General features: G+C 46.3%; 1 protein-coding gene across 5 annotated transcripts; it reads left to right on the forward strand.

The window, feature by feature from the left end:
- The first annotated feature begins 2,337 nt into the window (after window positions 1–2,337).
- LOC146178330 (sodium- and chloride-dependent glycine transporter 2-like) lies at window positions 2,338–27,985 on the forward strand. Of its 5 annotated transcripts, none has more exons than XM_084579727.1 (13): window positions 2,338–2,520; window positions 3,692–3,823; window positions 4,426–4,598; window positions 8,576–8,757; window positions 11,501–11,633; window positions 12,341–12,475; window positions 17,326–17,429; window positions 17,865–17,989; window positions 18,362–18,474; window positions 18,909–19,137; window positions 21,650–21,750; window positions 22,683–22,841; window positions 26,908–27,985. In XM_084579727.1, exons 2-13 carry the CDS (start codon window positions 3,700–3,702, stop codon window positions 27,235–27,237), a joined length of 1,908 nt encoding a protein of 635 aa, XP_084435853.1. In that variant the 5' UTR covers window positions 2,338–2,520; window positions 3,692–3,699; the 3' UTR covers window positions 27,238–27,985. The 5 variants fall into 5 exon arrangements, with proteins under 5 accessions (XP_084435853.1, XP_084435856.1, XP_084435857.1 ...); XM_084579729.1 differs by lacking the exon at window positions 2,338–2,520 and adding an exon at window positions 2,789–2,972 and having other exon boundaries at window positions 18,945–19,137; XM_084579726.1 differs by lacking the exon at window positions 2,338–2,520 and adding an exon at window positions 2,792–2,972.

Raw genomic sequence — 27,985 nt, forward strand, 5'->3', positions numbered from 1 at the left:
TTGAAGCGAAAACTGAACTACGCCAGGTAGTTCTAGCCGTCGGGTATGCACGGTTTTCCCCTTCAGGAAGATTTAGAGGTCTAACTTCTGTGTTAAGCCTGGTGTTCGCCATGTGACAGGAGCATAGTCACCTAGGCCACCAAGTGGCCCGTGACCACTGTCAAGGTCAAGGTCACGTGACCTGGTGGTCGCTATGTGACTTTCAGGCATAGTCACGTAGAACACCAGGTGGCCCGTGATCACTGTCAATGTCACATGAGGAGACGTCAGTGTGACGTGGAAGTAGAGGGCGCCAGAGGGGCGACACTTGTAAAATAGGAGTCCGGTTACAACACTGTGCGAGATGGAGGACGACGTTTGGAGAAATGCACAATGTGTTTAATCCAAGCTTGGCAATGAGCTTAACCATGTACATGAAGCTCTCGCTTCCCTCCAAACCACCAGCTGATTTTTGTTTATCCAGAATAAACCGGTGTTTTTAAGACACGATTTTTCACTCGTCGGGCGAGACCATGGCTCGCGGACCCGTTTTCTAGAAGGCGGCGGCCTTCACACTGATTCGTTATACATAATGGACAGCCAAAGCTCGTATAAAGTATTCATTTCTTGTGCCTGTAGTAAACTCTGGCCAATTTCCTACTGTGGGTATGTGCCATGTTTACCGAGGAGAGAAAAAGAAGTAGGTGCAGCACGCAGCAGTACGTGCTTGCCGCGGCAGAAGAAGTAATATCAAGACCTCGAGCTGTTGGTTCGAACAATGCCTCGATAGGCTAATCGTCGTTGCCGAAGAAATATTCATCACTTGTATCAGAAGCAAGTCCAACGAATTCTTCGCCATCACCGCTGCGTTTTCACAGTCCCTGCAAGACAGCCCAAGAGAAGTTTCGGAGAACGCGTCGTCGGCCCATCTCACTGGAGAGATGGCCGCCGCTTCCGCTGGTCCGCAGCGCGAGAAGTGGGCCAACAAGCTCGAGTTCATCCTTTCCTCTATCGGCGTGTCCGTCGGCCTGGGTAATGTCTGGCGCTTTCCCTACGTAGTCTTCGAGAATGGCGGAGGTAGGTGACCATATGTGCATTTGACTAACGTTGGAGAGTGCTTGTTCTGCGGTGTAGTGAACACAAACGTTACAGGGAGTGGAAGGAAGTCGATTGGGTGGATGAGATTAAGTGATCGCCAGCAAATCTTCAGTAGTAAAACTGTGGGAGACGGTTAGTTATCGGGCTCAGCCATTCGCGCGGCTCCTGCAGCGGCCGCCGACTGGAGTCGAGCGGGTGCGGGCGAGCGCCTGACACCCCTTTTCAAGACTCGTTGCTGCTCCGCATGACAAAACGACCTGTACAGACAGCACTGCTCCAGTGGGCACCTTCTAGTTCATATCCTTCGCCGCTAGGGAAAGAACACTACAGTCAGCCTGGCGCTACTGTAAATCTGTTGTTGAAAAAGGGATCTATTAGTTGTGTCATTTTTCTTCGTCGCTATAGTTCAATTATCTGTCTATGCTCTAATGCACAAGTACCCGTTCTGCGCATGCGCGGCGGGCAACTGCCGTGCCGTCACACAAAGCGGAATCGTGGTATGTCCTTTGGTGAAAGAAAAACATTACAAAAATAAACAAACTCTTCGCTAAAATACAAAAAGGCAAAATTTTTGAAGTATAAGTATGACAAAGATCTTTTTTTTAGAATTTGGTTACAGTTTGTTAAAATAATTTGATTCGATGATGATGATAATGACAGACGAACATGTCAACTGAGCGCCCTCAACGGCGAGAGAGGTAACGAAAGTTGGCGCACGCGGTCCCATAGGACCCCACTATCTGTGCAGGTCTTTGTTTCAGTCGGTCCAGGACGGGAATCCAGCGCGCTCGTTATTGGGCCTCTGGGTCCACCGCCTGCTACTGCGTCAGAATTGGACAGTTAGAACGCCAACGGCTTTTTGGCCCATAAGAGAAGGTGCTCGGCTGGTTTCGAAGAGACCGCCGTGAGCGTCCATCGTGTGTTGGGCGTCTCGGCCGGAGTTAAAAGTTAATTTGGTTCACAGGAAGGGAAAGGCGCAGTAACTGTCACACTTGCTCTGTGGACACCCGAACCGCGCCGTAAGGGAAGGGAGGAAGGTGGGAATGAAAGTGGAAAGAGAGAAAGAGGAGCCGTAGTGGAGGGCTACGGAGTAATTTCGACCACCTGGGGATCTTTAACGTGCGCTGACATCGCACAGCACACGGACGCCACTTCGTTTCGCCTCCATCGAAACGCAGCCGCCACGGTCGGGTTCGAACCCGGGAACTCCGGCACAGTGGTCGGGCGTCTTACCACTGCACCACCCCGGCGGGGCTCGGCCGGAGGGAATGTGGCGGATTCTTCCTGATGGGCGCTGTGCGAAGACAGTCGCGTGTGGCTAGTAGATTTCGGCCCCCGTGCCGATGCTGTTCAATCCTGTACCATGCCTGTAAATACTGTATACGGTCACATTTCGTTCATCTCGTTTCATGGACTCGGAGCCTTCTTACACGGATTAGAATCGTAAGCTTAGTGTTCTCGCTCCGGTTTGGTCGGATGTCGTCTTGGCAGATGGTGGTCTAAGCGCATCGGCTCCCGACATCTAAGACATGGAGTCAGTAGTGGTATCGTAAAGCGGCTCGACTTCATTGACATCTAACAGTGTATAGTTGCTGGTGTCGATGATGATGCTATCACGAGGAACTAGCTTCATACATGCATCAGTGTCCTTGTGGGCTGAGTAACTATAGGGATAACAGAGGCAAGGTAAATGTATGCGTATGTGTGCACTATATTCATGTAGAGTATGATAGCGGTGCAAACTGTCTCGCCACACTAACGCCATGCTAAACCTACTGGAACTTTCTGAACAGTAGTCGGCGGATATATAGGGAGAGTACGAATCGAGCAGGCTATGATGAGTTACCGTGGTGGTATATTCAGACTGCGTTTGTCATCGCGGCATGCGTAAACGAGTGAGTCCTTTGGATATACTGTAATTCCTGCTAACATTTATTGCGATCAGCAAGAATCTTTGGACGCCGAGCTTTTCTCTGCCGAAAAAACTGGTTTCCCCTAAATATATCAGTACCACCAATTTGTTCAAGTGGTGACACAGATGGGGAGAGGTTGGGACACATACGTGACTCATTGGCAAACCATATGAGTATGTAGACACGACGACATGAATTAAAGGCAACGGGGTAGGAAGGCTGAATTTGGTGTATCTCAACCCATGAGATCACTGCGTTGGAAACCGTTCGGTGGGGTAACTGTTCATGGGTAACTGTTACTGAATATGACCGCCCTGCATGCAAACGTAGTAGTATTTCTGAAATTGACATGATCGACGTTTTTTCAAATCCTCGTTTACAATGTTGCACAAAGTCGAATGACGCGGCCATGCATGCTTAACCCTTACGTAATGACCCGATGAACAGCTTCGTTGAGTCACCTGAAGGTGTTCTGTATCGGCTATGTCTCTTATAAATCAGCCCGGAGCCGATGCTTCTCACATTCGAATTCACCAGGAGATCGAAATTTCAGGAGCTTTCCACTACGGCGTCTGTCATAGCTTGAGTCCTTTTGGGACGTTCATCCTTGTGAAACCAGAGCCTAAAATCAAAACTTTTGCATTTATTCAGGTCGTTATGCCTCATAACGACAGGACCACCATTGATTCAAATTTTCGCAGGGGCATTCATGGTTCCGTACCTGGTGCTCATGTTGGTCGTAGGCCGGCCCATGTACTACCTAGAACTCATACTCGGTCAGTTCGCCAGCGAAGCACAGGTCAAGGCCTTCGGCGGATTCCCGCTCGCCAAGGGTAAGAGGAGCATCACGGTTAGCACACTGACTCTAGAGCAAAAGTGCCGGCATGCATCTCCATGCATTGCCTTCCCGCCTTTTTACTGACCATGATTACAATATGGTAACGCTTCTGCGTAGCCTGCTGCTTTTAAACAATGCAAGTCGACGATGAACAAATTTGACATTATCTTTTAAGATCAAGTAATTCTTGTTGATGCCGTGACGCTCACAGTTAGCATAAAACTAAACGTTTACACCGTTTTTAATATGATGCGAGGCTGTTGAGAAATTAGAAAAAAAAAATCAAATTACGACGCTCCTTCAAATCGCCGGCTTGTAATTTTTGTATATACATTTTTTTTCCAAACGTTCAAAAACAAACTGTGATGGCGAAGCCAATCTGGGCAGCTATGGTCGTACCATGATGGCTCAGAAAAGTTCAGCGCTATGTTCTACTGCTTCTCTCCCTCGTAGAAGAGTTGGAACAGTTGGCTTGATCGGAACCCTGTGACTCGAGCCGTACATTGCGTTGAGCCGTACGACCAAATTCGACTCGCACTCAAACCGCGCTTGACTTACTCTGTTTATGGCTGAGCCAACAGTACTGAACGAACGCAGGCGTGGGCTGGGCCATGGTGTACGCGTGCGCCTTCATCAGCCTGTACTACAACGTGATCCTGGGCTACGCGCTGATCTATCTCGTGTACTCTATACAAGAGACTCTGCCGTGGACCAGCTGTGACTACACCACGTGGGCCGACCACAACTGCTACAACCCCGCACCAGGAATCGTAAGTCATCGTCCTCATGGCAACTGAATATGGCTTCACGCACCGTGGCGATTAGCGCCTGGGCAGAATAATGGAGAGTGAAGCGATCCAAGTCATGTCTAAAGGACCAAGCGAAGACTTGTGTGCCGAAAATAAAACTGCGCCATAAACTCCATGATATCTCAACTTGATACGAGCAACTTTTTCCCTTCATAGCAATGGCACTCTGATGCTCTCTTGCATGCATCTACATTGGTTTTGAATTGGTAGTCGTCTTCAACGCTCGCGTTTGCACTGATCACTCCCGGCCCTTCACGAGTGCTGTGAAACTTTCCCGAAGTTTTATCGGATATGACTCCCATGTTTTGCGTCTGAATAATCGAACATGAGCTGGAGGCATTTTCTCCTACTACACTCACTATTGCACAGATGTGGTTCGTTTTCATACTGGCGAGAGCTGTACGTGAACTTCTCTTCCACCCTTGTTTTCACACTTCATCCTTTTCCTTGCTCCGCTGTTCGGGTGCTCTGAAAGAGTGAAACATAGTTTACACGTCTAATTGTTTTCTTATCCTAGCCTAGTCTAACCTAAGCTTCCTTCTGAGTCACTGCAGTTCAGTGTTAGCCTTACGTAATCGCGTCTTTTGCTTGTTACGCATAACCTTAAAGTGATTATGTTCAGATTAAATAATTTTTGTTTTAGCCACAGGCAAAAATCACGCAAAAGGATGCCAATGGACTGCGTTGGGAAGAAAAAAATTTTCATGGGAGGGAACGTGCGTGAACACCTGCGCGCTCCACAACGGCTGCCTGGACTTTGCGCGTAGGTACCACATATACTAAGCTTGATGTCGTTATATTACTGGAATATAGAGCTGACAGATGCAGAGTCGCATGAGATCGCGGCAGCCGTCGCTCAAGTCTAAAAGGAGGCGGCGGGTGTCATGGGCCTCGTCGCTATGACACGCAAAACTCTACTGTATCTACGGCATAACTTTCACCTCCGGGATGGTGGATGAGATCCTGCTCTCCGTGGGACAGTGTCTGGGTTTTCCTCAATAGTGAAGATATTGTGGCTTTCCGTGGCTGCTTCCAGGGCGCTACTGTATTGAGTTACGCGATATGTCAATAATAATTTATGCAGTGATATAACACGGCTCGTCGTCGATAGCGGTACATTGCACGTTGGGCGAAATCGTATCGTCGCCGTCGTCCCTCTATACTTTTTGTTGTTCCCCTTCACACTGCCCATTTTTTCTCGCTACGCGATTGACGCCGGACGCTCGCCTTACACCAACGTATGTACAGTAGCCGAAGTAGTGAAGACAATAATGAGACTGGCAGTTGGAAAAAGCAGTCAGACGTTCCGTCAGTGACGAAGAAAGAGGTAGAGAAAGCTTTAGAAACTATTAAAAGGGGGGGGGGGGGAGGGGCAGCTGTAGGAGGATCAGGTAACTGCAGATTTCTTGAAGGACGGAGCAGATATCGTGCTAGGAAAACTGACCACCCTGTAAACGCAATTAATGCTTGGAGTCATCGACAGTACCAGAACCATGGAAGAACGCAAAAACTTAATTCATAAGAAAGGGGACGCGAAGGACTTGAAAACTTACAGACCAATCATCCTATACTATCTGTTACGTATAAGTTATTTACTAAGGTAGTGGTTAATAGAATCAGGACAACCTTAGGCTTCAATCAAGCAAAAGTGCAAGCAGGTTTTAGGAAAGAGTACTCTACTATCGATCACATCTATACCATCAACCAGGTGATAGAAAAATGCTCGGAATATAACCAGCCCTTATACATAACATTCATTGATTACCAAAAAGCATTTGACTCAGAAGAAAACTCGGCGGTCATGCAGGCATTGCGAAATAAGGGTGTAGACAAGTCGTATGTGAAATTACTGGAAGACGTATATATAGTGGCTGTGAAACAACGATAGCTGTATAAAAGTAACAATATTCCTATAAAGAAAGGTGTTAGGCAAGGAGACACGATCTCCCCAGTACTATTCACAGCTTGCTTAGAGGAAATATTCAGAGACTTAACGGAAGCAGTTAGAGATAACGGCAGATAGAGAATACCTGAATAATCAGCGATTAGCTGATGACATTGTCTTGCTAATTAACTCAGGGGATTAACTGCAAGGAATGATTGAACCTAGACAGGAGAAGTAGAAAGGTAGGCCTAAAATTAAAATGCAGAATACTAAGTTAATGTTCAAGAGTCTCGGGAAGGAACAGCAGTTCACAATAGGTAGCGAAGCACTGGAAGTGGTAGGCGAATATGTCTACTTAGGATAGATAGTAACCGGAGATACGGACCATGAAAGGGAAATAACCAGGAGAATAAGATTGGGATGGAGCGCATCTGGCAACTATTTTCAGATTATGACTAGCAGCTTACTGTCATCGCCCAAGAGGAAAGTGTGTAACAGTTGCATCTTACCAGTACTCACTTATGGGGCTGAAACGTGGAGGCTAATGTAAAGGGTTCTACCTAACTTGGGGCAGTGCAGAGGGCTATGGAAGGAAAAATGGTAGGGGTAACTTTAAGAGATAGGAAGTGTGCAAAGTGGGTCAGAGGAACAACTTAAGTTACTGACATTCTAGTGGAAATCAAGAAGAAGAAAAGGGCATGGGCAGGACATATAGTGTGAAGAGAGAATAATAGATGGTCGCTTAGAGTAACAAACTGGATTCCAAGGGAAGAAAAGCGCAGCAGGCTGCGACAGAAAGTAAGGTGGGCGGATGAGTGTAAGGCAGGACTCAGGTGGATGTAGCTAGCACAGTACCGGATTAACTGTAGGAATATGGGAGAGGCCTTCGCCCCGCAGTGGGTATAGTCCGGCTGATGATTATGATTATGAGCAACTGTGAGCAACTGTGAATGTCGCCCGGTGGCGGCACGATGCACACCTGCTCTACACCCATACACTGACATAACTTGACTGGTTATTGCACCTGGCATACTACTCTGCTTTCAGCGGAAGGCTTACTGTTCGCTTTAATACGAGTGCAGATCCCTATGCGTGGCATCTGCGCCCTTACGCAGAGTTACTACAGAATACTCCGACTGGCATCGGCTTTTCGCAGCACCCTATATAGCAGTTTTTGCAACCATAGCATTATCACAAGAATCTCAGAGTAAACAACTACAGCGCATAGTCCACTAAAACTTCCTGCTCGGCGAGTTCGTTCATATCGCCATTCGGTAATGCTTGTAGCGCTACGTAGAAGAGAAACGACCGCCGATGAACGGAGCACGGGCTTGTCAGGTGGCTTTGGCTTGTCCCATTCATCTGCTGTCCCTTTTGTCCTCTATCTCTCCTTACAAGCCTCCCCAAAAAGCACATAGTCACGCTGCAGCTATTTCTAGATCTCAAACGTATAGGGGTATTGTGCTGGAATGGCGTCGAGAGTTATGTGCCCTGCACAAGTCAGTGTTATGCCTGTGGCTTCAAGGATCGTGAGTCACTTCTTAGGCTTAGCTTTCGCACTTCTCCAGCGGGGCGTGGAAATAAGCTACCGCATGTGCGAGCAGTTTTCGCCGAGTGTTCTTACGTTTTGGCGGTCGTTTACATATGTCGACAGTGCCCCTGTCCACTGTCGACCCGACCGATTGTAAATGAGAGTGACCCAATTAAATTCAAAACCCTGTTTTTATCTTATCTTCTTCTTTAGCCGCACTTTTGAGTACCACCTCTGCACGTGTTGCATTTTGTTTTTTAAAATATTGTTGAACCTTTGTATGCAAAACAGTGTTCCCATTTTTCTCTTCTTCATATAGCGCGATGGCCTCAATGTATCTATGATTGTTCACTCTTTCGTTTTATAATGCTCTTTTAACAATTATGTTTGCCTTCTTTACTGCTATATTCCAAATGTTCCTTTTGTTTGTGATTTCGTTTATTTTTGCTCCCCCCTTATGTAATGCCCCGCCTAGGGGTCCTTAAGGGAAAATAAATGATGATGACGAGAGTTCGCGTGCAGGTTCCGTGCTGGACGGTTGAGCGGCGCCTGCTGAGCCGTTACGCTGGTGACAACTACTCGGGACCCGACGCTCATGCCATCACCCAGGGCTCCGACGTGGTGCTCGTGCCCCTCGAGGTGTACGAGCGCCTGGCCAACGCCTGCACGCCGGCCACCCAGACGGCGCCCGAACAGTTCTTTTAGTGGGTGGTCACAATGTTCGACGATGTTCTTCTCTAGACTCCATACGTTGATACCATTTTATGCTCTTTTGCAATTTCGCACCCCTAGTGAAAGTTGCATTTGACATCTTAAATGGAATACAACGATACAATAAAACGAGGACGAGGTGTTGCATTTACAATATCTGCTTATCAACTACCTCAAACCAAAGCCTTGCTGGTTTCATGTGAAATGCGTGAGATGAAATTATGACGCCATGCATTTCATTCGATTACAACAAAATTATAACCTACGTGCCTTTGCTGTGATTTCCGTATGGTTCCGCCCAGAGGTATACAAATGGCGGCAAGTTTACCAAAACACGAAGGAAACAGCAAGTATACTAATGCAAACAAATGGATACTTATGCAAGAACGATATTCACGCGTGCGCGGTGACAGTCACCAGCACGAAATCATCACCAACAATATGATTTTCAAACCCAATCGTAATAAACCGTGTAGTTTCCGCTTAATTTCCGTATTTTATGCATGACGTCGCACGGATCCAAGTACGCCTTAATTTCAACTTTTCTGTACGCCTAGCCCGTATAGACGTCATATGTTTCATATGGCTTGCAAAATTTATGCGTAGTGTTCAACACAGAGGAGCGCTAAATTGCCGACATGTGACCTGTCGTTCGGATCACTGGATGAAGTTTAACGTATCACTGCAAGTAGTAGCGGTAAGCTCTATGCTTACTACGGCAGCAAAACACTGCGTATGTCCTGCAGTCTCTGCAGTACTCGGTCTATCTTGTAATCTTGTAATCAGCGTTGAAAAAGGGAGCAACCACGGTCTCACGAGAAACAGTATGCTGCCGCTGGCCGACTATAGTTCATTGTTCGTTTTCACTAGTTTTTCACTATGTACAATCATTGTAATCAGCATCTACAGTCCCAGCTACGGTTGCTGTTCTCGATGGAACGTTTTACTAAATGCCCAATGACGCGGAAATACTCCTACACATCGCAAATTATTGAAAGTTAATTCTCCCTTTATTTTACATTCATTATTGCTTCATCCACAACTGATCTCATCTTTTTTATTTATATTCTATGAAGGAAAGGATTTTTTTTACTTTACAACCCATGAGACTATATATACGCCAGAAATGCGGATGAGGTGGCCGTCTATCGATTTCAATCAGCTATCTGTAGCAACAATACATATTGAGAAGTAAGCGTCCGCAGGTAGCTTATATCTTCTTTCTCATTTGTCGAGGCATACTGTTGGTTGGTTGGTTTGTGGGGTTTAACGTCCCAAAGCAACTCAGGCTATGAGAGACGCCGTAGTGGAGGACTCCGGAAATTTAGACCACCTGGGGTTCTTTAACGTGCACTGACATCGCACAGCACACGGGCGCCTTGCTTTTCGCCTCCATCGAAAAGCTGCCGCCGAGGCCGGGATTCGATCCCGCGTCCTCGGGAACAGTAGTCGAGCGCCGTAACCACTGCGCCACCCGTTCTTTCTCTCTCTCCTAAGAACAAATTCAATGACGCCCACTTGAATTTATTCGGAGATATATTAGTGTGCATTTTGTATTGGGAACTCAGCTTCTGGAGGTTAAGCCGTGTCCCAGGATTACGATGTGAACATGGTTTCACGTCATGCTTCAAAACGCGTCCGCTCTATGGTAAACAGTGCAGTCCCGCCTTCCATCAAGCGACCACAAATGGCACACATGTAAGAGCAGTTACTTCAAGTACCAAGTGGTGCTTACGGCCCAGGTACAAGGTGGTGCCGACAGCAATGGTATACGTGAACAGCACATGGACCGCAATGTGTGCAGATTTAATTCCTCCCTGGGTCGAAATAATGATGTGGAAGCTGTACCACCTTATCTTTGTCCGCGCGGCATCACCTCAGTCTTAAAAACTTCATTTCCAGTACAGATTAACACAATCCCCACCTGATTATATATTGCGGTGTTGTGCAGTCCATTCTGTCGCCTTGTAAAAGCTCGATTCCTGGTCAAGTAGTTTATGCGAACCGAGCCCATGGGTAATTTTAAGCGTGCATTTTACGCGAGGGGTATTATATGCTCGTTCGGTCGATAAGGCGTCGCCATCGTCGTCGTTGCCGTCACCGCAACCTAGATTTGAGAAAAACGCGCGGTAAAAAAATATGCACGTGATTTCATACCAAAACTGTGACGCAACCACAGGGTGATGTCATCATGCCATACCGCTTCCCATTCAGCAGCTATCTGCCAGACAATTCGAAGTTAGTCTCCGATAGGGATTCGAAACGAACACATAATACCTCCAAATTTGTGTGTCGTTCGCTGTGACTGTAAGTAATCACCAAGAAATGAGAGATACTGCGCCCTCCGTACTAGAAAACCAATCCTGAAGCTAACACTTTGCTAAACTCAGTGCCCGTCTCTCAATGCTAAAAAATGCGTGGAATGAAAAGGTGGTGTTAAAGCGCCATCTCATCTACTATTAAGGGGAAGCTTAGGCATATTCTGAAATTTTGAGCGATGGCAGTGAAATTATTGCTGAAGTGGCCCATGTCGGCTATGATTGCATGGCATTAAAGAAATGATGTCACAGAACTCTTGGCTGAAGCATATTTCGTTAAGAACGGACAGCTATGAGGTAGACGTCGGAAAAGCTTCATGGGTTGGACTAACGTAAACCGAAATAGAGGTTCTTGATTCACTTTTTTCGAATTATGAAGCTTAGTTCCCGTACCGACATTTCTCACGCATCCTCTCAGCCGTCACGTTCTGGGCCTGAGCAGCGGAATCGAGGATCTGGGCCATCTGCAGCCTCTACTTGCCGCAGCTCTGGCGGTGTCCTGGGTGTGCGTCTTCCTCTGCGTCTTCAAGGGCATCAAGACGTCGGGAAAGGTGCGCGACTTGAGTGGTACAAAAAGCTGTGGCGAAAACCATGCGCAGAAAAGGCACGAGCGTCTTCTGTACTGACTTTCACTGAAAAACATGAAAGAGCGTACATGGGATGGCGGTCTTATTCGCCGTTTCTTTTCCCAGCCAACCGGCTGCTCAGTTGCTCTTTCCCCGAGTCCATGGCGTGGCTCTGGCCGATGCGCGCGGCGCGCCTCTATATATACTCGAGATTGACGTCGGCGATCATGTGTCTCGCCACGAAGCTGATCATGCGTTAACCCACTTCCCACGTCCCCGCCGGGGTGGTGCAGTGGTTACGGCGCTCGGCTACTGTTCCCAAGGACGCAGGATCGAATCCCGATCTCGGCGGCCGCTTTTCGAAAAACAAGGCGCCCGTGTGCTGTGCGATGTCAGTGCACGTTAAAGAACCCCAGGTGGTCGAAATCTCCGGAGTCCCCCACTAAGGCATCTCTCATAGCCTGAGTCGCTTTGGGACGTTAAACACCACTAACCAAACCAAATCCCACCTTCCTCCCGTCCCCTAATGCGCAGGTCAGGTGTCCACAGAAACAAGTGTGACAGATATATACGGCGCATTTCTCTTCCTGTAAACCAATTATTATTAAATGGTAGCTTCTGTCCAGTTAGTGAAGCAAGTACGTAGTGTCATTCCGTCGCTGTGTGCACCATGACCGACCTATTTTCTGCAGGCGGTCTACGTGACGTCCTTGGCGCCAATATTCATACTGGTCATGATGTTCCTGCGAGGCATCACATTGCCCGGCGCTGTGGACGGCATCCGCTTTTACCTGGTGCCCGACTGGTCCAGCATCTTTCGCGCAAAGGTCAGTCCAGAGGCCAATTCATTTATATAAGGGGCATACTACAGGCAACAGTCCGCCATGATGGTCATGTGTGTGCCACCCTCCGTGGTGCCACCTGAAGTATACAACGTACAGCTAGAATCAATATGAAAGGGAACACGGGAGCGCGTGGCGTTTCCGCTTTACAAAGCGCTGCCACTAAACACAACAAGAGAATGGGTGGCACTAAGGGTATGCTCGGAAAGAGCAGCCGTGCAAGCTTACTTTGGATGCGTCTTTACCACTGATTCTTATCACCTATTGGTGACAGCGCATTTGAAAGCGCGGAGGCCACACGCTCCCTTGTCCCCTTTTATTTTGCTTCTAGCTGTACTATCAGCCAGAAGCCGCTCCAACGCAGATACTGCCTGAAATCGGTGTTCATACACTAACCAGCTAGCTCATGGGCCGCCTCGTTGCCAGGGACGGCAGCGTCCTCGGGTAATTGTTCAGTGGTTGTTGGCTTAGGATCTTTGCCGCCTCCGGCGAGATCCTGCCTTTTCCAAAATTTTGAGAGGCAGTATGACTGTCGCTTATGATGAATTTTGCTTTTGTTTCTGCGCAAGCTAAAGCGATCGCCATTTCCTCCGCAGCCTCTATAGTGCGTCCCCGGATAGCCGCAGCAGAAAATGGCACTCCTCGGCCGTTTACGACCGAAGCCACCGCCGCCCCGATTTGGCCTCCGGCCGCATTAACTTAGGCTACCTCACTGTCATCCATGTTTCTGAACCTAGCTTTAAGGCCTCAGCTCGCTTCTTCTGTCGTTCTTTATTAAATTCAGGATGCATATTTCTAGGAAGTGGGAGAACTACCAAAGCTTTCCTTATCTCCCTCTGTATGTCCACTTTCTTTCCCAATCCTTTATCCGGGTTTATTCCTACTTTCGCAAGAATTACCCTGCCCGTACAAGTGGCGCTAAGCCTCTCTATATGAGATACTTTAACCGCGTCTGCTAACGCCCTCCACGTATTATGTACTCCCAAAGCGAGCAGTCACTCCGTTGAGGTACACATAGGTAGACTAGTACTCTCTTTATGCATTTGCGTATGAGGGCGTCTATCCTGTTTCTCTCCGCCACTTTGGTATTCAAGTAAGGTGTCGCATAGCTAATTCTGCTAATCACGTACGCTTTTACTAGTTTTACGAGGTTTCTATCTTTAAGTCCTGTGCCCTTGACTGTTATATGCGTTTAATAAGGCCCAGAGTCTGTATCGCGTGATGCTCGAGCTTCTTTATGACCTCTCCATTTCACCCATTGGCCTTGATCAATCCTAATATCCTAATCTGTTCCACCTTCGGTTCTTTTTTACCTGCCACGTCAACCTTTATGTCCGTCGACGTTTAATCGGAGGTGTTTTAGATTATACACAAAGAGTTCCGATTTTCGCGGCGAGCACGCAAGCCCCCTGTCAAATGCATGCTCAACAATGATGTCAGTAGCAGACGACAATAAGTTCTCGACGAAGAGTTTTGAAGAAGTCAGCTACCGAAACGGCGCTGTGCTCTAACAAAGTAGCCGGTGAAGCTGACCTCTTTGCTTCGGCCTGGGTTCAAAGTTCAAAACCCGCTGGCATCGAGTCCTTTTCCGAGTGGCTGCTTCACAACTACCTTAGCGAAATTCAAGAATGCTTCCAAATTAAAACTTAGCGAATCGGCTCGGGCTCCTGAAGGAAGTACAAGTTGACAGATGCTGTTCTAGCTGCTGTTATTGCAGGTACGTCCAGACTGGACTTGAATAGGAGCATAGGATGTCCATTGTCCATTGGCATGTGTCGCTGAGAACACCTTTCGGTCCATCACCAAGTTGGCCTCAAAGATGACAGAGCAACAGTGGACGTGCATGCTCAACTGTTTGCTGAGGGAAGTAAAAAAGGACAAGAAGAAGAAAGGTGGTGAAGGATTGGTGATAATGGGGGATGTACATCTGCCAGAGAAGATGAAATCTGTTTTGGAAAAGGGACCGAAGTACGCAGTGGAGCCAAAAGTGCCGTCTTAAAATCTACTAGCCATCAACCGACGAATTTCAAGAAAAGCCACATCGGAGGAGCGAGAAAAATGCCTGCTGGAGGGTGTTGAATCCCTTTTAAAGTCGGGTTATCCGAATACCACAAGAAGCATGGAAATGTCGACGGAAGCCATTGTGTCGTACTGCAGACAGAATGAACTGCGTCTACTACAAGCCGATAAGGAGGGAGGATTTGTGGTCCTCTCGGATGGCAACTTCTCAGAGAGAGTAGCTCAGGCAGTTAGTAAGAATTTTGTTCCAATTTCTAAAAAATCCACAAAAGTAAAATCGGCTGCGATGGTTTTATGTGATCGTCTGGGGCTGAGCACTCTTACTAATCAGATTAGAGATAGTAAAAAGAGCGAGCTCAAAGTTTTCTTTTCTGTCAAAACACACAAGCAAAGCATGCCGTTTAGAACTATTGTAACTGAAAAAGGCACGTGGCAGAAACATCTTAGCATGTATTTGGCTAAGCACTTGTCAAAACTGCATGTCAATGATCCGTTTTTGACGAAACGGTCAAATGAAATTTGTGAACTTTTTGAAAACAACCCTGATGTTGGAAGTGCTTTTTCAGTGGACGTTGTAGATCTATTCTATTCAGTCCCTCATGGCCCCTTGTTCTCAGCCGTTAGGGAGTGCATTGAAGAAAATGACCCGATTGCTTTTCAGAACTCCGCTGGTATTGCCGTAGATGACTTTTTAACCTTATTACAGTTTTACCTGGAATCTACTTTTATCACTTTTGACCAGGAGTTTTTTCTGCAGAAATCTGGCATATGCATTGGCTCCTGTGTGGCACCGGTGCTATGTCACATCTTTTTATCTCGTATTGACCAAGCTTTGCAGCAAGTTTTATCCATCGACAAGGTTTTTAAAGTTTTTAGGTATGTAGATGATTTTATGATTGTTTTAACTAAAGAAGGTCTTTACAACATTAAAGAAACAGTGGTCAGTGTTTTATCTGCCTTTAAAGAGCATGGAAAAGGTATGGAATTCACACACGAACTACCTGACCATGACCATTCATTACAGTTTTTAGATTTGAAGCTGGAGTTCTGTGGTGATCGGGTCTGTTGGACATATTCCCCGCGTGCAAAGAAGCAGCTGTTACCCTTTGACTCCTGCCATTCTAAACTGGTGAAACGCGGGATTGCTTCGCTTTGCCTAGAATCGGCACTCAAAAAGTCATGCCTTCACAAAATGCGGGACAGTTTTAATCACCAATTGGCTAGGCTTTTTGCAGCCGGGTTCCCCCGTTCGCTCGTGACTGCGGTGGCTGAATGTCTCCTCAACAGGACAAAGAAGGGTACTGGTAGAGCTAGGCCGGAGGTCCCTCGAGATGAGGTAAGACCAGTGGTGGTGCCATACGTGCATCGTGTGGCCCATAATTTGAAAAAAGTTGCCAGCCGCCATAGTGTGCGGCTCACCTTTTCTGCACCGAGAAAGCTAGGTGGTCTTTGCTCCCGTACCGATAAAGAAAATACCAAGGAACGAGGCTGTGGAACGAACCACAGGAGACCGTTCATGAAATGTGCTGAAGGGGTTGTATATGAAATCCCCCTGTCTTGCGGTCACTCCTACATAGGTCAGACAGGCAGGTGCCTGAATGAGCGGACGAGGGAACATGAGAGAAACGTGCAACAGAACACGGAAGGCACCCATATAACTAAGCACATTAATGAACGCCCGTCCCGCAATTGTGAGCCATGCTTCACTGATGTGCGCATTCTGGGCAAAAGCAAAGATAAGAATGCCAGGGAATTGATAGAAGCGTTTTATATAAAAAAGAAAGGCGACATGTGCGTAAGCGACACATCAATTGTTTTATATAACTGTGAAAAGATATTCCTGGAGCGCGCCTTATCAGGTTGTTCCTGAGCTTTAGGTGACACCTACGCATGTGACTACAAAACTATTTAAGTACGTTTTCTTGCATGCAATAAAATCAGTTGGGAGTTGGCGCTTCGTCCTGTCACCTTTGTGTCTGTCTGTTTTTTGCGCCTTAAACTATTTTAAACATGTTTATTTATTTATCTACAATATACTGCAGGCCCTTTGGTGGGCTCTAGCAGGAGTGGTAACAATATTAATATTACATTATATATGAAAAATTATTCAAAGCTAAAACACAATAGTCTTGGCAGCCAGGGTTAGAAAAATCGGACATTTTGTACAATCATCAAATGAAATATGTCAGTGAAATCAGCAGTATAAGGTGAATTTTTTTGTTATTTCAAACACACACAGATATTTAAATCAGCAACACTATAACAGGTTAGTCAAAGTAGTCAAGATTCAATTGAGTCAATCGAGTCGATGCTATTTGTTAGGTGAGGTGGCAGTCGGTTCCAGTCTTCTATAGTACGAGGAAAAAAGGAATATTTAAAAAACAATATGGCGCATAAACAATGATTTAGTGCATCTGTCTTGTATTTCTCGCTTATTTAAAGCGATAAATTAAGCGTAGTAGTTCTGGGCGGCCACTGGTGAACGCTAACTGGTGTTTCTCTATCCGAACATGCATTTGTCGGTGCTTTCGCAGTGTGCACCGAAGCTTGGAACACTAACCGATGTGTTCATGACCTCATGAAGCCAATCGGCCGCTTGATGCCAGCTGTTGCGGAGAGGAAATGGAAGATGGAGTTCTCAAAGCCTTTATAGCTCGTATTCTGTAGAGGGAACAACAAAGAGAGAATGTGTACTGAAGCCGAGATGAGGGTGCCCTCCTCTTCGATATATGACCAGTAGGCAACGACGCCAATTTCGATACTGTCGAGTACAACACGAGGTTCTGGACTTCAGTAGTTTCTTTACCGTTACGCAGGTGTGGAAGAGCGCCGCCGAGCAGATCTTCTACTCGCTAAGCCTCGCGGAGGGTATGATCATCTGCTTCGGTGGCTTCAACGAATTCAGGAACCAGCTGCAAGGGTAAGCAGTTGAATTTCCCACGCTTGACTTAACTATCGAGGAAGAAAGAAAATATGTTTTTTTTTTTTAGTTGGCTGCGTCATCTTTGAAGAGATTCTTAACGTGGAGTCATATGGCATGTAAACGTTCTTCCGCATGTGCATTGCACGCTACCCGGACGGTATACCCGGCCTGAGCTTCTTGGACAAACGTGGAAGTCTCCTGCCGGTGTTCTCGCAAAGTATGACAAAGCCATGCTCGTATAGGGGCACAAGCCACAATACAAAACTAGCGACAGGCACAATTCTGTGGTCTCAGAAGAGGCGCTTCGGGTACTTAGGTTGTGGCTGTACAGCATGTTTGTAAACTGTGTGCGAGCAACGTACACGACGAAGGAAGAAAGAGTGTAACTACGCCGACATAGCCACTCATTATTCGTTTCTTGTGCTCATTTAGTGACGTTCTGGTCGTTGCGGTGGCTGACTTCGTCGTTAGTTTCCTCGGAGGCCTGGTCGTGTTCTCGGTGCTCGGCAACATGGCGAACAAGCTGGAGGTGCCCGTCGATGACGTCGTTTCGTCGGGTGGGTTAGAGCCTGCGTTTCGCATTTTTCCTCTCTGGGGCACGTTCAGAGACGCCGTCAAGACTATACGCCCGTTTGGTCACAAGAGCTGTGCCTACAAACCTCTAGCTAAGTTGTACGCTGTTTCAATTTTACCAGTAATCATGATTTTGTGTTGATAACAAGTAGTTTGTAATTAGTTTTGAGCACCGCCACTGTGCACTTGAATTACTAATACGCTACGCCTTAAATATCTGCTTTTATTGAAGGGCCTTTGAGAGGCTGCTTTCACTGTAGCTATTGATGATGATTAAGGCTGCCGAAATGCAGTGATATTGTAGTGCCCACAGGCATGCTGGCTTCATTCCGGGTGACATTTCTTTCTGCGCGCAGGTATTGGGCTCGCGTTCATCGCATACCCTCAGGCGTTGAGCATGATCGCTTACCCCCAGCTCTGGTCGACCGCGTTCTACGCGATGCTCTTCTTTCTCGCCATCGACACCGAGGTGCGTATAGGTGATGCTCACACCACTGCAACCAGGACTTGCTCCTTGTAATAAACTTTCTATTGCACTCGTGTCCCGTGATGGATCTCGGGCTAGCGTCTCACTATGCTTGCACCAGTGCAGTTTACATTCGTGTCATTCACGATGCATTGCGACCTCTTTTCGGATTAAGAGTTCGGTGCTGTGTACTTTTGGTGAATATGAGCCTGTCATACATTGCAAGAGCGTTTGAAGGAACAGTATAAGATATTTTAGCTGGGGCGGTGCTTTGAATGCAGAAGACTGCGTATATTGAGGAGACACAAAGCAAGAAGATAAGAGTTCTTGGCGCATACGTACTCTTAGTTGGAGCTTGTCTGTGCACCGAAATATTTTTTCCGAGCACGAGTCAAATATGTACAAGAAAGAGAACTCTTCTCTATCCTCGGGGCCAGTTCTCATCAGTCGAATGCCTGCTGACTCCGTTCAAGGACCAGTACCCTGCTCTGCGCTCGTACGGGCCTCTGCCGTCTTTCGTGGTGTGCGCGCTGATGTGCGTGTGCGGCATGCCCATGGCCAGTCGTGGGGGGCTCTACATCCTCACCGTGATGGATACCTACCTGGGCGGATACCTGCTGCCCTGGATAGGTCTCGTCGAACTCTTGGTCGTCGTCCTCGGCTACGGTGAGGCCCCTATCATTAGATTCGGAGCAAGATTGTCCTGGCAAAGAGTAGGCAGGTGGAGAAAGGGACTTAAAATTTGAACACGACTATCACAGTCATGTATGACATTGTTTCAACCTTTTGTCATCAGTCACCTAGCTCATTTTTTGAGCTTTGCAGCCTACGCATAATGACGATAGGGGGCATTCCATTTTGCACTGCCGTCGTGATCAAAGCGTCATTCTATATGCTGATATTGTGCATACTTGCCCCAAGGAAGACACATTGGATCGGGCATGCGTCTTGTTCTTAAACTTATGCTAAGGCCACGTTGACACGAATTGTACCCTGCTGTGGACCATCAGCGGTGAAAATAGACTAAAACAAAACTACTTCACTGTTTATTATTGCAATTTTATCACTCACTGACTGTACCTGCACGTTTAATTTCGATATGCTCATCACCGTCCTCGGGGATATTGTTGTATTCTTGGTGCTTGAAAACATGGCATACAGCGTGGACGTTCCGTTGCTTCCGGTCTCGAGACAGCGCCAGTAGCTGCTGACAGCAGCACATGTTTCCAGCGCGTGTCTTTGCGTAGCTCTCTCTTAGGCAGCCTAGAGGAACGAAGGTGGCATCGATTTACCAAGTCGTGGATGAAAGCGCGCGTTCATGAGGTACTTTTCTTTAAGTTTGCGTGTTTTTAAGTGGATCAAGTGTCTGATAATTTTCACGGTGTTCGACAACTTTCTAATTCACACCTGAGCGTTTGCCATTGTTAGAAGGTAAACACTCAGTGCTGTGTAATTATTTAAGTAGGCGGATTGAAGAAAATATTGGCCGATGCTTCCAGTAATTTTCTAACGATGGCTCGTTCTCTTCGGAGTGGTTGAAAACCTCCCCAGAAGTAGTGATTCGGCGATGTTGAAGCAGGAGACGATGACGCAGAAAACGATAAAGAAATCTATTCACAGTATTTACAGAAGGCAAAACTGCAAGTTACAGATGCAACGTCACACAGACAAAAGAAACAACTGTAACTTAAAAGAAAACAATCTCACACAGAGATACTGTCTGTAGGACCTTACTTATCGACTGAGTTTTTTTCAGTTAAAGCGCAGGCACTTGTAGACTTATATGCTAAGCACGGAACCTCAGCATAGACCTTCTCTTCGGTTACCTTCACTTCTTAAGCCGTCGAAAGACAAATAGGTAGGGGCGGTCATTTTTGATGGCCTCCCCCTTGTGTCATGTAACCAATAAAAAAACGTCAAGCAGGGCGGGCACTGCCCTATGGGTTGAGCTCACCCTCGGACCCAGGGCCCCGCTGACAAAACAAATCCGTCCAAAATAAATGATTATGTTGGTCTCTGCGGTGAGAGCCCGCGCTCCATGACGTCGCCCCTCCACACTTCCGTGTTCCATGAAATTCCTCAAACGTGTTCAGCCCTGTGGGCCTTAAGAACAAAAGGGGGAAACCGGACACGCACAGACAAAATGGTTGCACTGGGAAGTCGTTTTCGTTTTTCTGTTGTGCTCGTGGGGGCGGGAGATTTGTCTGCCACAAACGGCTCAGGCGGGCGCCGCCGTTCTCCACTTAGAAATGAGCAATGGCTTAACCACATCTAAATTGTTAATTGCCATTCTGAAAGGAAAAAAAATATATACAGTTTCGCATTCCACGCAGGGGACACCTGAAGAATATCCGGGGGGGGGGGGGGGGGCACGATTGCTCCCCCCCCTCCCGCTTACAAGAGCGACAGGTTCAACGTTCCGCAGCTAGCATGAAAGCGATCGCCTGAATTGTCGCTAGAATAGTTCGCTGCTGCGGAAAAGAAAAGACGCAACCCCATCTCCAGCGCAGGTGACACTCGAAGAATGCCCGCGACAGAACACGAATGCTTCCTTAATTACGGGGGCGTCTTTCGTGACAAAAGCCACATGGGTCCCCTTCCGGGACCAGTTAGAAGGCTGTGCACACGCTTCCCTCCTTACAACATTCGCTGACATCAGTTCGGAACTACTTTACGTGTTTCAAAAGTCTTTATCTATTTTAGCATTGGCAACCTGTATAACAGCCCTAACTACCTGTACTCATTTGAGGGGCAATACCTTTAAGTTAGCAATCGGGGTTGACACTGTCGCAGTGTCTCATGTGACACTTTGTTGCGTTGTTTTTCCCGGTGTGCTGCTTTCCCCCCCTGTGTAGCGTTGTGACCATGCCACTATTTTAAAGGAGGTATGAACATGTTATGCAAAGGTAAGAGGACCAGTGGATCGTAAGGGTAGGTGTGCAAATTCCAAGAGACAGAAACTGCAGCAGGCGGGCGGAGCGATCCGGGTGGCCGTATATGGAATTCGGAAGTTGCTGGGAGCAAGTATGCCGCAACTGCGCCAAAGGTGAAAATCGCGAAGGACGCCTTTGGACATAGGTAGAGTGCTTCAGTTGCTGCTGCTGGTGACGATGAACTTAACTGCCCGTGGCTCGTCCATGTATGGACCTTGTGCGTAGCTGTATTTTGCCTTCCGTAGGGCTGAAGCGGTTCTGCGCCGACATCGAGTTCATGTCTGGTCACACTCCCAGCCTGGCGCTGAAGATCTGCTGGTCCGTGTGCTGTCCTATCTGTCTCACGGTGAGTTATATCTCTGTCACACGAACACTTTCGATCCTCACTTAACTCGATCTGCATTCAACACAATGCAGATTGAGGTCTCCACACGGCAACTTTCAAGTGCAATCGAGCCCGAGCCTGCCTGGCTCGAATCCGCTTACTCAAGCGCTCTTGAGTTATCAAGCTCATTCGAGAGCGGAAGTTGACACCTTTGTCGGCAACATCCCTAAAATAAAAGCGAATGAATACAATAAAACCTCAACTACTAACAAATAAAATATTAAAAGGCATGGTAGACCATTGTTAGAAGATTATGCTTGTTTCTATTTAGGGTAATTTTGTAATCTCGAAACCAACTAATGCACACGAAGGAAACTTTTCAGTGGTAATTCAAAACGCCCGTGTAACACAGGATGCTTCAATCATTCTTGAAAAGTTCGATGCAGATAGAATTCGATGAGGACCGAAAGTATTCGTGTGACACAAGTGTTAGGGTTTTGTGACCTTAGCGCCCAAACCAACTCCGAATTTCAAGCATCTTCAGGCAGACCAAAGACAAGCTCGTGAGCACCTGCTGTGAGTTGTGAGGTCTATTTTAAACCTGAATAATGCTACAAGGACAGGACGCACAAACGTGGAAGACTCCAACAGGGCATCGCGCGTTTATTGATATATACTAGCAGCACTTGTAGGTCCTGAACCGAATTCGAATTTCCTGGCAATTCATCCATCTTGTAGCCTCCGAGTTCATTTTTACCCTTCCTTTCTCTTCGCTTGCCTTCATTTCCTTTCTTTTCTTTTCATTCATTTTTGCCATGTTATTTACATTTTTCCTTTCCTTTGATTTCATGTCACTTTTTTTTTTATTCCTCCCTCCCTAGCTTCCTCGCATTCTGATTTCATTGCCTAGAACACGGCAATGATTCTCGTAATAAAAACTTCGATCCTCGCAGTGGATCGTGGTGGCGGACGTGCTTATGTACGGCGAGCCACTTAGGTTGGGTGACTACACGTTTCCTTCGTGGGCGAACGTGGCCGGTACCTTCTCGGTCATCGTCGCCATGAGCATCATCGCATTGTTCGCCCTCTACCACTGGCACAGCTGCGGATATGTGAGTGGCGAAGGACGCGCGTCTGTCATATCACCATTGCTGCAATTCATGTACATGATCCAGTGCCCAATCGCCGTTACATGCAGAACGGACAGCTGTGATGGAGCAGGTAGCAGAGCAGCCGGGTCGCGACTGCGCCCTTCTTAGCACCCCCGCCTGCATAGTTAAGCTCTCGTTTTGCTCTAAACACAGACATTTCTGCAGTGAGATGAAAATTTTAGCTCACTTAGTTAAATTGGCTGAATGAAAAATATGCGCATAGAACGTCGCGTTTCATTTCCGTTTCAATTCGAGGCCATGGCCTCAAGATGAGGCCTCTGGCAAGGATCGGCGAATCGATGATTGGAGCTTTAGAGATAGCCCACCGCAAATGTCTGGTGCCACTTAAGAGGGCAGTGCAATAGCGGTGTGCTGAGGTCAATTGGGCACGGATGGAAGTCGGCGAAGACGACGAAATGCAATGCAAGGTGCGAGAAAGTGGCAGTTAAACACAGATGGCTGTCGGTTGCGGCGATGGGATGGCGCATCAAGATAGAAAGGCCTTATGCGACAAGTGTCATTTTCTTCTTTCATTTATAGAAATGTTTTACTTGAAAGATATGACGTTATGACAGGCACCAGTGTTCTTGGTTTTTGCCTGCGACACGAAGGTTCGCCTCTACCCTATGCTCTGATATTCTAAGTGTTTTGAGCTAAGACAGCATTATAAATGTGGTCAAAATTGTTGAAATTCTTTTTTTTTTGTTAATGACAGTGCGATGGATCCACTGTGGAAAGTATATGAGTTTGTGGCATGGTACTGGCATGCGGCTGCTGACATTTTCGCTAGCATGTCATGGTTCAGTAGCTCAGTTATTGCTTGGAAGTTCCGTTGAAGTACCATACAGGGACAGTGAACTCTGCGGGATGTAAAATGCTAAACAATTGCCATCATCCTCCTCGAACGGCCTATAGCCACTGCAGGGTGAAGGGCTTTCCCACACGTCTCCAATTAACCCTGACCTGTGCTAGCTACATCCACTTTACTCCTGCAAACTTCTTAACCTCATCCGCCCACCCAACTTTCTGCCGCTCCCTGATATGCTGCTTCCTTATCTTGGAATCCCATGTTTTACGCCTAGCGACTGTCAGTTATTCTCTCTTCGCGATGTATGCCCTGCCTATGACAATTTCTTCTTGGTTTCACCTAAAATGTCATTAACTTGAGTTATTTCTCTGACTCGCTCTGCACGCTCCCTATCTTAACGTTACACCTACAATTTTTCGTTCCAATACCCACTGCGTTGTCCGCGGCTTAAGGCTAGTTGATCTGCAAGTTCTTGCTAACTGCATGCGCTCCATCCCAGTCTTTAGGCATTTCCCTTTCATGGTGCGGATCTGCGATCACTCTCTGTCCTAAGTAGAGATAATTGCTTACCACTTCCAGCGCTTCGCTACCTATTGAAAACGGCCGTTCCTTTCCGATGTTATTGCTTCTGCATATTCATTTTAGGCCTACCTTTCTGCTTTTTTTTGTCTAGGTCATCCATCATTATTTGTTATTCCTTCCATGAGTTACTTAGCAAGGCAGCGTCATCAGCAAATCGCAGATTACTGATGTATTCTCCATCTAGCCTTATCCCTTACTGCTCCCATTCCAAGTCTCTGAAAGCATCCTCTAATCAAGCTGTGAACAGTACCGGTGTGTCTACCTGCCTATATAATACATTTGAGAAACAACTGTGCTAAAAAGCAAACAAATTCAACGGTTTTTTGTTTTATGTATTTACACGTGCGCACTGTGCGCAACCTCCCCCCTCCCCCCATAGAGGGAAGCAGAAACGCTTCACGAGATACTCGGACAAGAATTTCTTAAACTTGTAAATTGAGCTGACTAAGTGTTTTTGCGATACTGATACGACATAATTGACTATTAATGTCCCCTCGATATTCAGGCTTGTCCTTAGAACACTGCAGAAATACGAAGAAACTGGACGATGACGTCCTTATTGATGACGTTTCAAATTTCTACTCATTTTGCCCAATCCCTTCTGGGTGTAGTCCGATCAATCATCACCTGGCAGCCTCTACCTTCGTCGACCTTGGTTTTCCTCAGTGCAAACGTTTATGCGCTGTAAATGCATCGCCTTTGCAGATGACGTTATAATCAGTGTCCCTTCTCGTTTCCATCGCATGTTTGCGATGTAGTTCTTTGACCTTATGCTCATATCGATCACCATATGGATACTTTCATGTGAAGGTCTACATGGAAGAGAATCGACAGTTTTTTTTTTTTCTTTCGAGACGTGTAAGATCTCTTCTTGCGCACGATATCTCAATCTAGGCTTTACGTATATTTACGCAGTTGGACTGTTTCAAACGCGCGGATAATTGATGGTTATTATGGTTACTTTAGAGAGCTGTATACTTAGCATGTCGTTCCATGAAACCTTTCTCTCTCTCTTGATCATCTCGGTAGTGTTTCACGAAAAAAAAAATGTATACAAATATTTGTGATGTTTTTCAGCGCCATTGAAGAGGTATGTTTGGTGTGAAGGTGCAAGTCCGAATATATTGAAACGTGCAAAAAATATGTGCGGTTTCTTTTCGGATTCTTTTGAAATTTCTTCTTTAAATCTATTAGAAGTAAAGACCTGTCTCAAGGAAAATTAATTTTTTTTTTACACAATAAGGAACGCACCGTTTTCTTTATCGGAAGCCTGAAACAGCTGAGCATGTTCTTTAAAAGCCCGTTGGGAGGGTTTTCTGCTGACATATTTTTCAACGCATACTGAAATAAGAATTGTCATGAGACTGCTTTGGAATCAGGTTTTCCCTGGGAAAATGATGATGGATTGTCACTTCTGGGCTTTGACATCTGGTACCATATAATGGCAGCTAGATATGTTGATGCGTCTATCAGGCCTGTACTTTGAAGAATCAGCCAACAACGTCGAGGTGTAGACGATACAGTAATCCGAAGAAGAATGGCTTTCAAGAACGAAAACTAATTTTGCCCACTTTTTAAGCTACCTATGAAACTTTTTGTGATGATTTTCGTCCATGTGTTTCTTGGATATGTGGACAAGTCCACTCGTCAAAACGTTGGTTCGGGTTGCGAACTGCGGCTCGCCCTCTACCCTTTTTCAGTACTCTTTCATACTGTGCAGCCATCTTCTTTCTCTCATTCTACCACAATATCGTTGTTCTAAGATTACAGGCAATGTTTTCGTAAAATATATTCTTCTATTGGAGGCATTTATATATAACAGTGACTGTACTCCATAACGATGCCAATGAGTCTTCTTTCTTGACAAATTGCTTCATCAAGATTCTAAATTTATAGTGTAAAAGCTAAGACAAAAAAAAAAAAAACAAATTACGAGGGACTTTAGCGACTAAAGTAGTGAAAGGCGAAAGCCTGAGTGCCGCATTCTGCTAACCAACTAGCACTAATTAGTAATTAATGAATTAATTAGTTATTAACTAGTCATAATTTAGACAATAATAAATTAATTAAATTATTAATTCGTATTAGTTGACGAATTATTTGAATAGTCATTAAATAATACCTAATTAATTAGTCATTGATTAGTAATTGATCATTGATTGACATATGCTCATAAAAGGCACGCATTCGCGCATACTGTGGTGGTGCTTTGTGATTGGTCGAGACCTCTATGACGTCATTCCGCTTTGGCCAATCAGAGCCGCCGCAAAAAAGCGGGACACATTTTGTCCACGACAGCATGAGCCATTAAAGGTTTTCGCCTTAAAGCATCATTCAGAACTTTGTCGCTAGTTGTTACTGCATTTCGTTCTCTTTTATTTCTTGAATCCTTCATTTCTCAGTTTAAGCTCGATGTTAGTGCCGCATTCAAAACGACCCAAATAAAATGGTTGTTTCATTTTGCAGCCCTTTACAGGGAAAGCGCGTTGGTGAAAGGGGGAATGTGCAAGCTCACACCGTTAGTGACTTTCACCTGATGACATATACTGGCTATTTTATTCTGACACACGAAAAACGTCTGTAATTCCTTGTCATCACTTTTCAATTATTTCGGTTCACAATATGTGTGTGCCTCAGGTGCTGCACAAGGCCTTCTTGCCTTTGCACGACTGGGGTCCCAAGGACCCCGACGAGCGACAAGAGTACGAGCGCTTTCTGCGGCTGCGAGGCATGAACAACATTTCGGAGCCAGACCCGCCTTTGTCGACCTCGTCGACAAGTGGCACGGTCACGTCCGTGGCCACCGGAGGTAGCGGGGGAGCGCCATCACTTCTCGAGACACCATCCTTCGCAGTGATAGTGCAACCGCCCGAATCTCCGGCCGTCGAGCTTGCATCGGCGGCACCTGACGAAGACGTTGCACCTGTCGCCCCAACCCCCGCAGAGATACCGACCGCAATGATATGAAATCCTATGTTGCAATACGCCAATTTCACGCATAAACTCCTATGCATTATTCTGTACAAGATCTTGAATGAGATACTAGCCAGATCACAACGTGAAATTTGGAGTATTATTTATTACAAGGCATACTAGCACGTCAACCTGCACAGGAGGCAATGGTGGTCGCGACGGCGCGTCATATTTGTCAAGTCCCGTGGTGATCTGCCTCGCCGACTTTCTATAATATTATCTGACACTGCCTTGTGATTGACTGTGATTGTGATTGAGCGCTATCTCGACTTCTTTGCATGATTCGCCTAACTTTGGACACAAAGCGAAACTCGCATTTTACGTGCTTCTTTTCGACTGTATTTCGCGTAGTCTTCTTAGTGGGCGCTGTTCATGTAATCGCCACTCGAGGTTCTTTCCATTCAACCATTCAACTTTTTTTTTTCTTCGCAGTGCTAATTTTGGAAAATCCTTACGTGATATGCTGTCTATGACGGCTTAATGGTACCATTTTTTTTAGTCGGTTTTCTTTGTTTTGCGTCTGTATAAAGTTTCCTAAGAGGTCGTTTCTTTTGACACAGTGTATTTTAAAATCCACTCCTGCTTAAAGCTTTGCAGTAAGGCCAGCAGTCTTCTGTAAATAAATTTTGCAAATCTAGTCACGTAATCTTTCTTTGGCGGTAAAGAGTGTCAGGAATTGAGTTAAGTGGACGGAGCTGCATCGGTTGTGAGCCTACAGTGTCTTTCATTCAGCTCATACATG

Source organism: Amblyomma maculatum, chromosome 9, assembly GCF_055883805.1.
Source record: "Amblyomma maculatum isolate TAMU_Amacu chromosome 9, ASM5588380v1, whole genome shotgun sequence".
NCBI classification, from domain to species: Eukaryota; Metazoa; Arthropoda; class Arachnida; order Ixodida; family Ixodidae; genus Amblyomma; species Amblyomma maculatum.

What these genes read in the sequence shown, in the direction of transcription:
- LOC146178330 (XM_084579727.1), top strand. Translation starts at nt 3,700, where the DNA reads ATGGTTCCGTACCTGGTGCTCATGTTGGTCGTAGGCCGGCCCATGTAC. An exon ending in CGGATTCCCGCTCGCCAAGG is followed by an intron (nt 3,824 to 4,425) that starts GTAAGAGGAGCA and finishes GAACGAACGCAG; the next exon opens with GCGTGGGCTGGGCCATGGTG. An exon ending in GGTCGTCGTCCTCGGCTACG is followed by an intron (nt 19,138 to 21,649) that starts GTGAGGCCCCTA and finishes TGCCTTCCGTAG; the next exon opens with GGCTGAAGCGGTTCTGCGCC.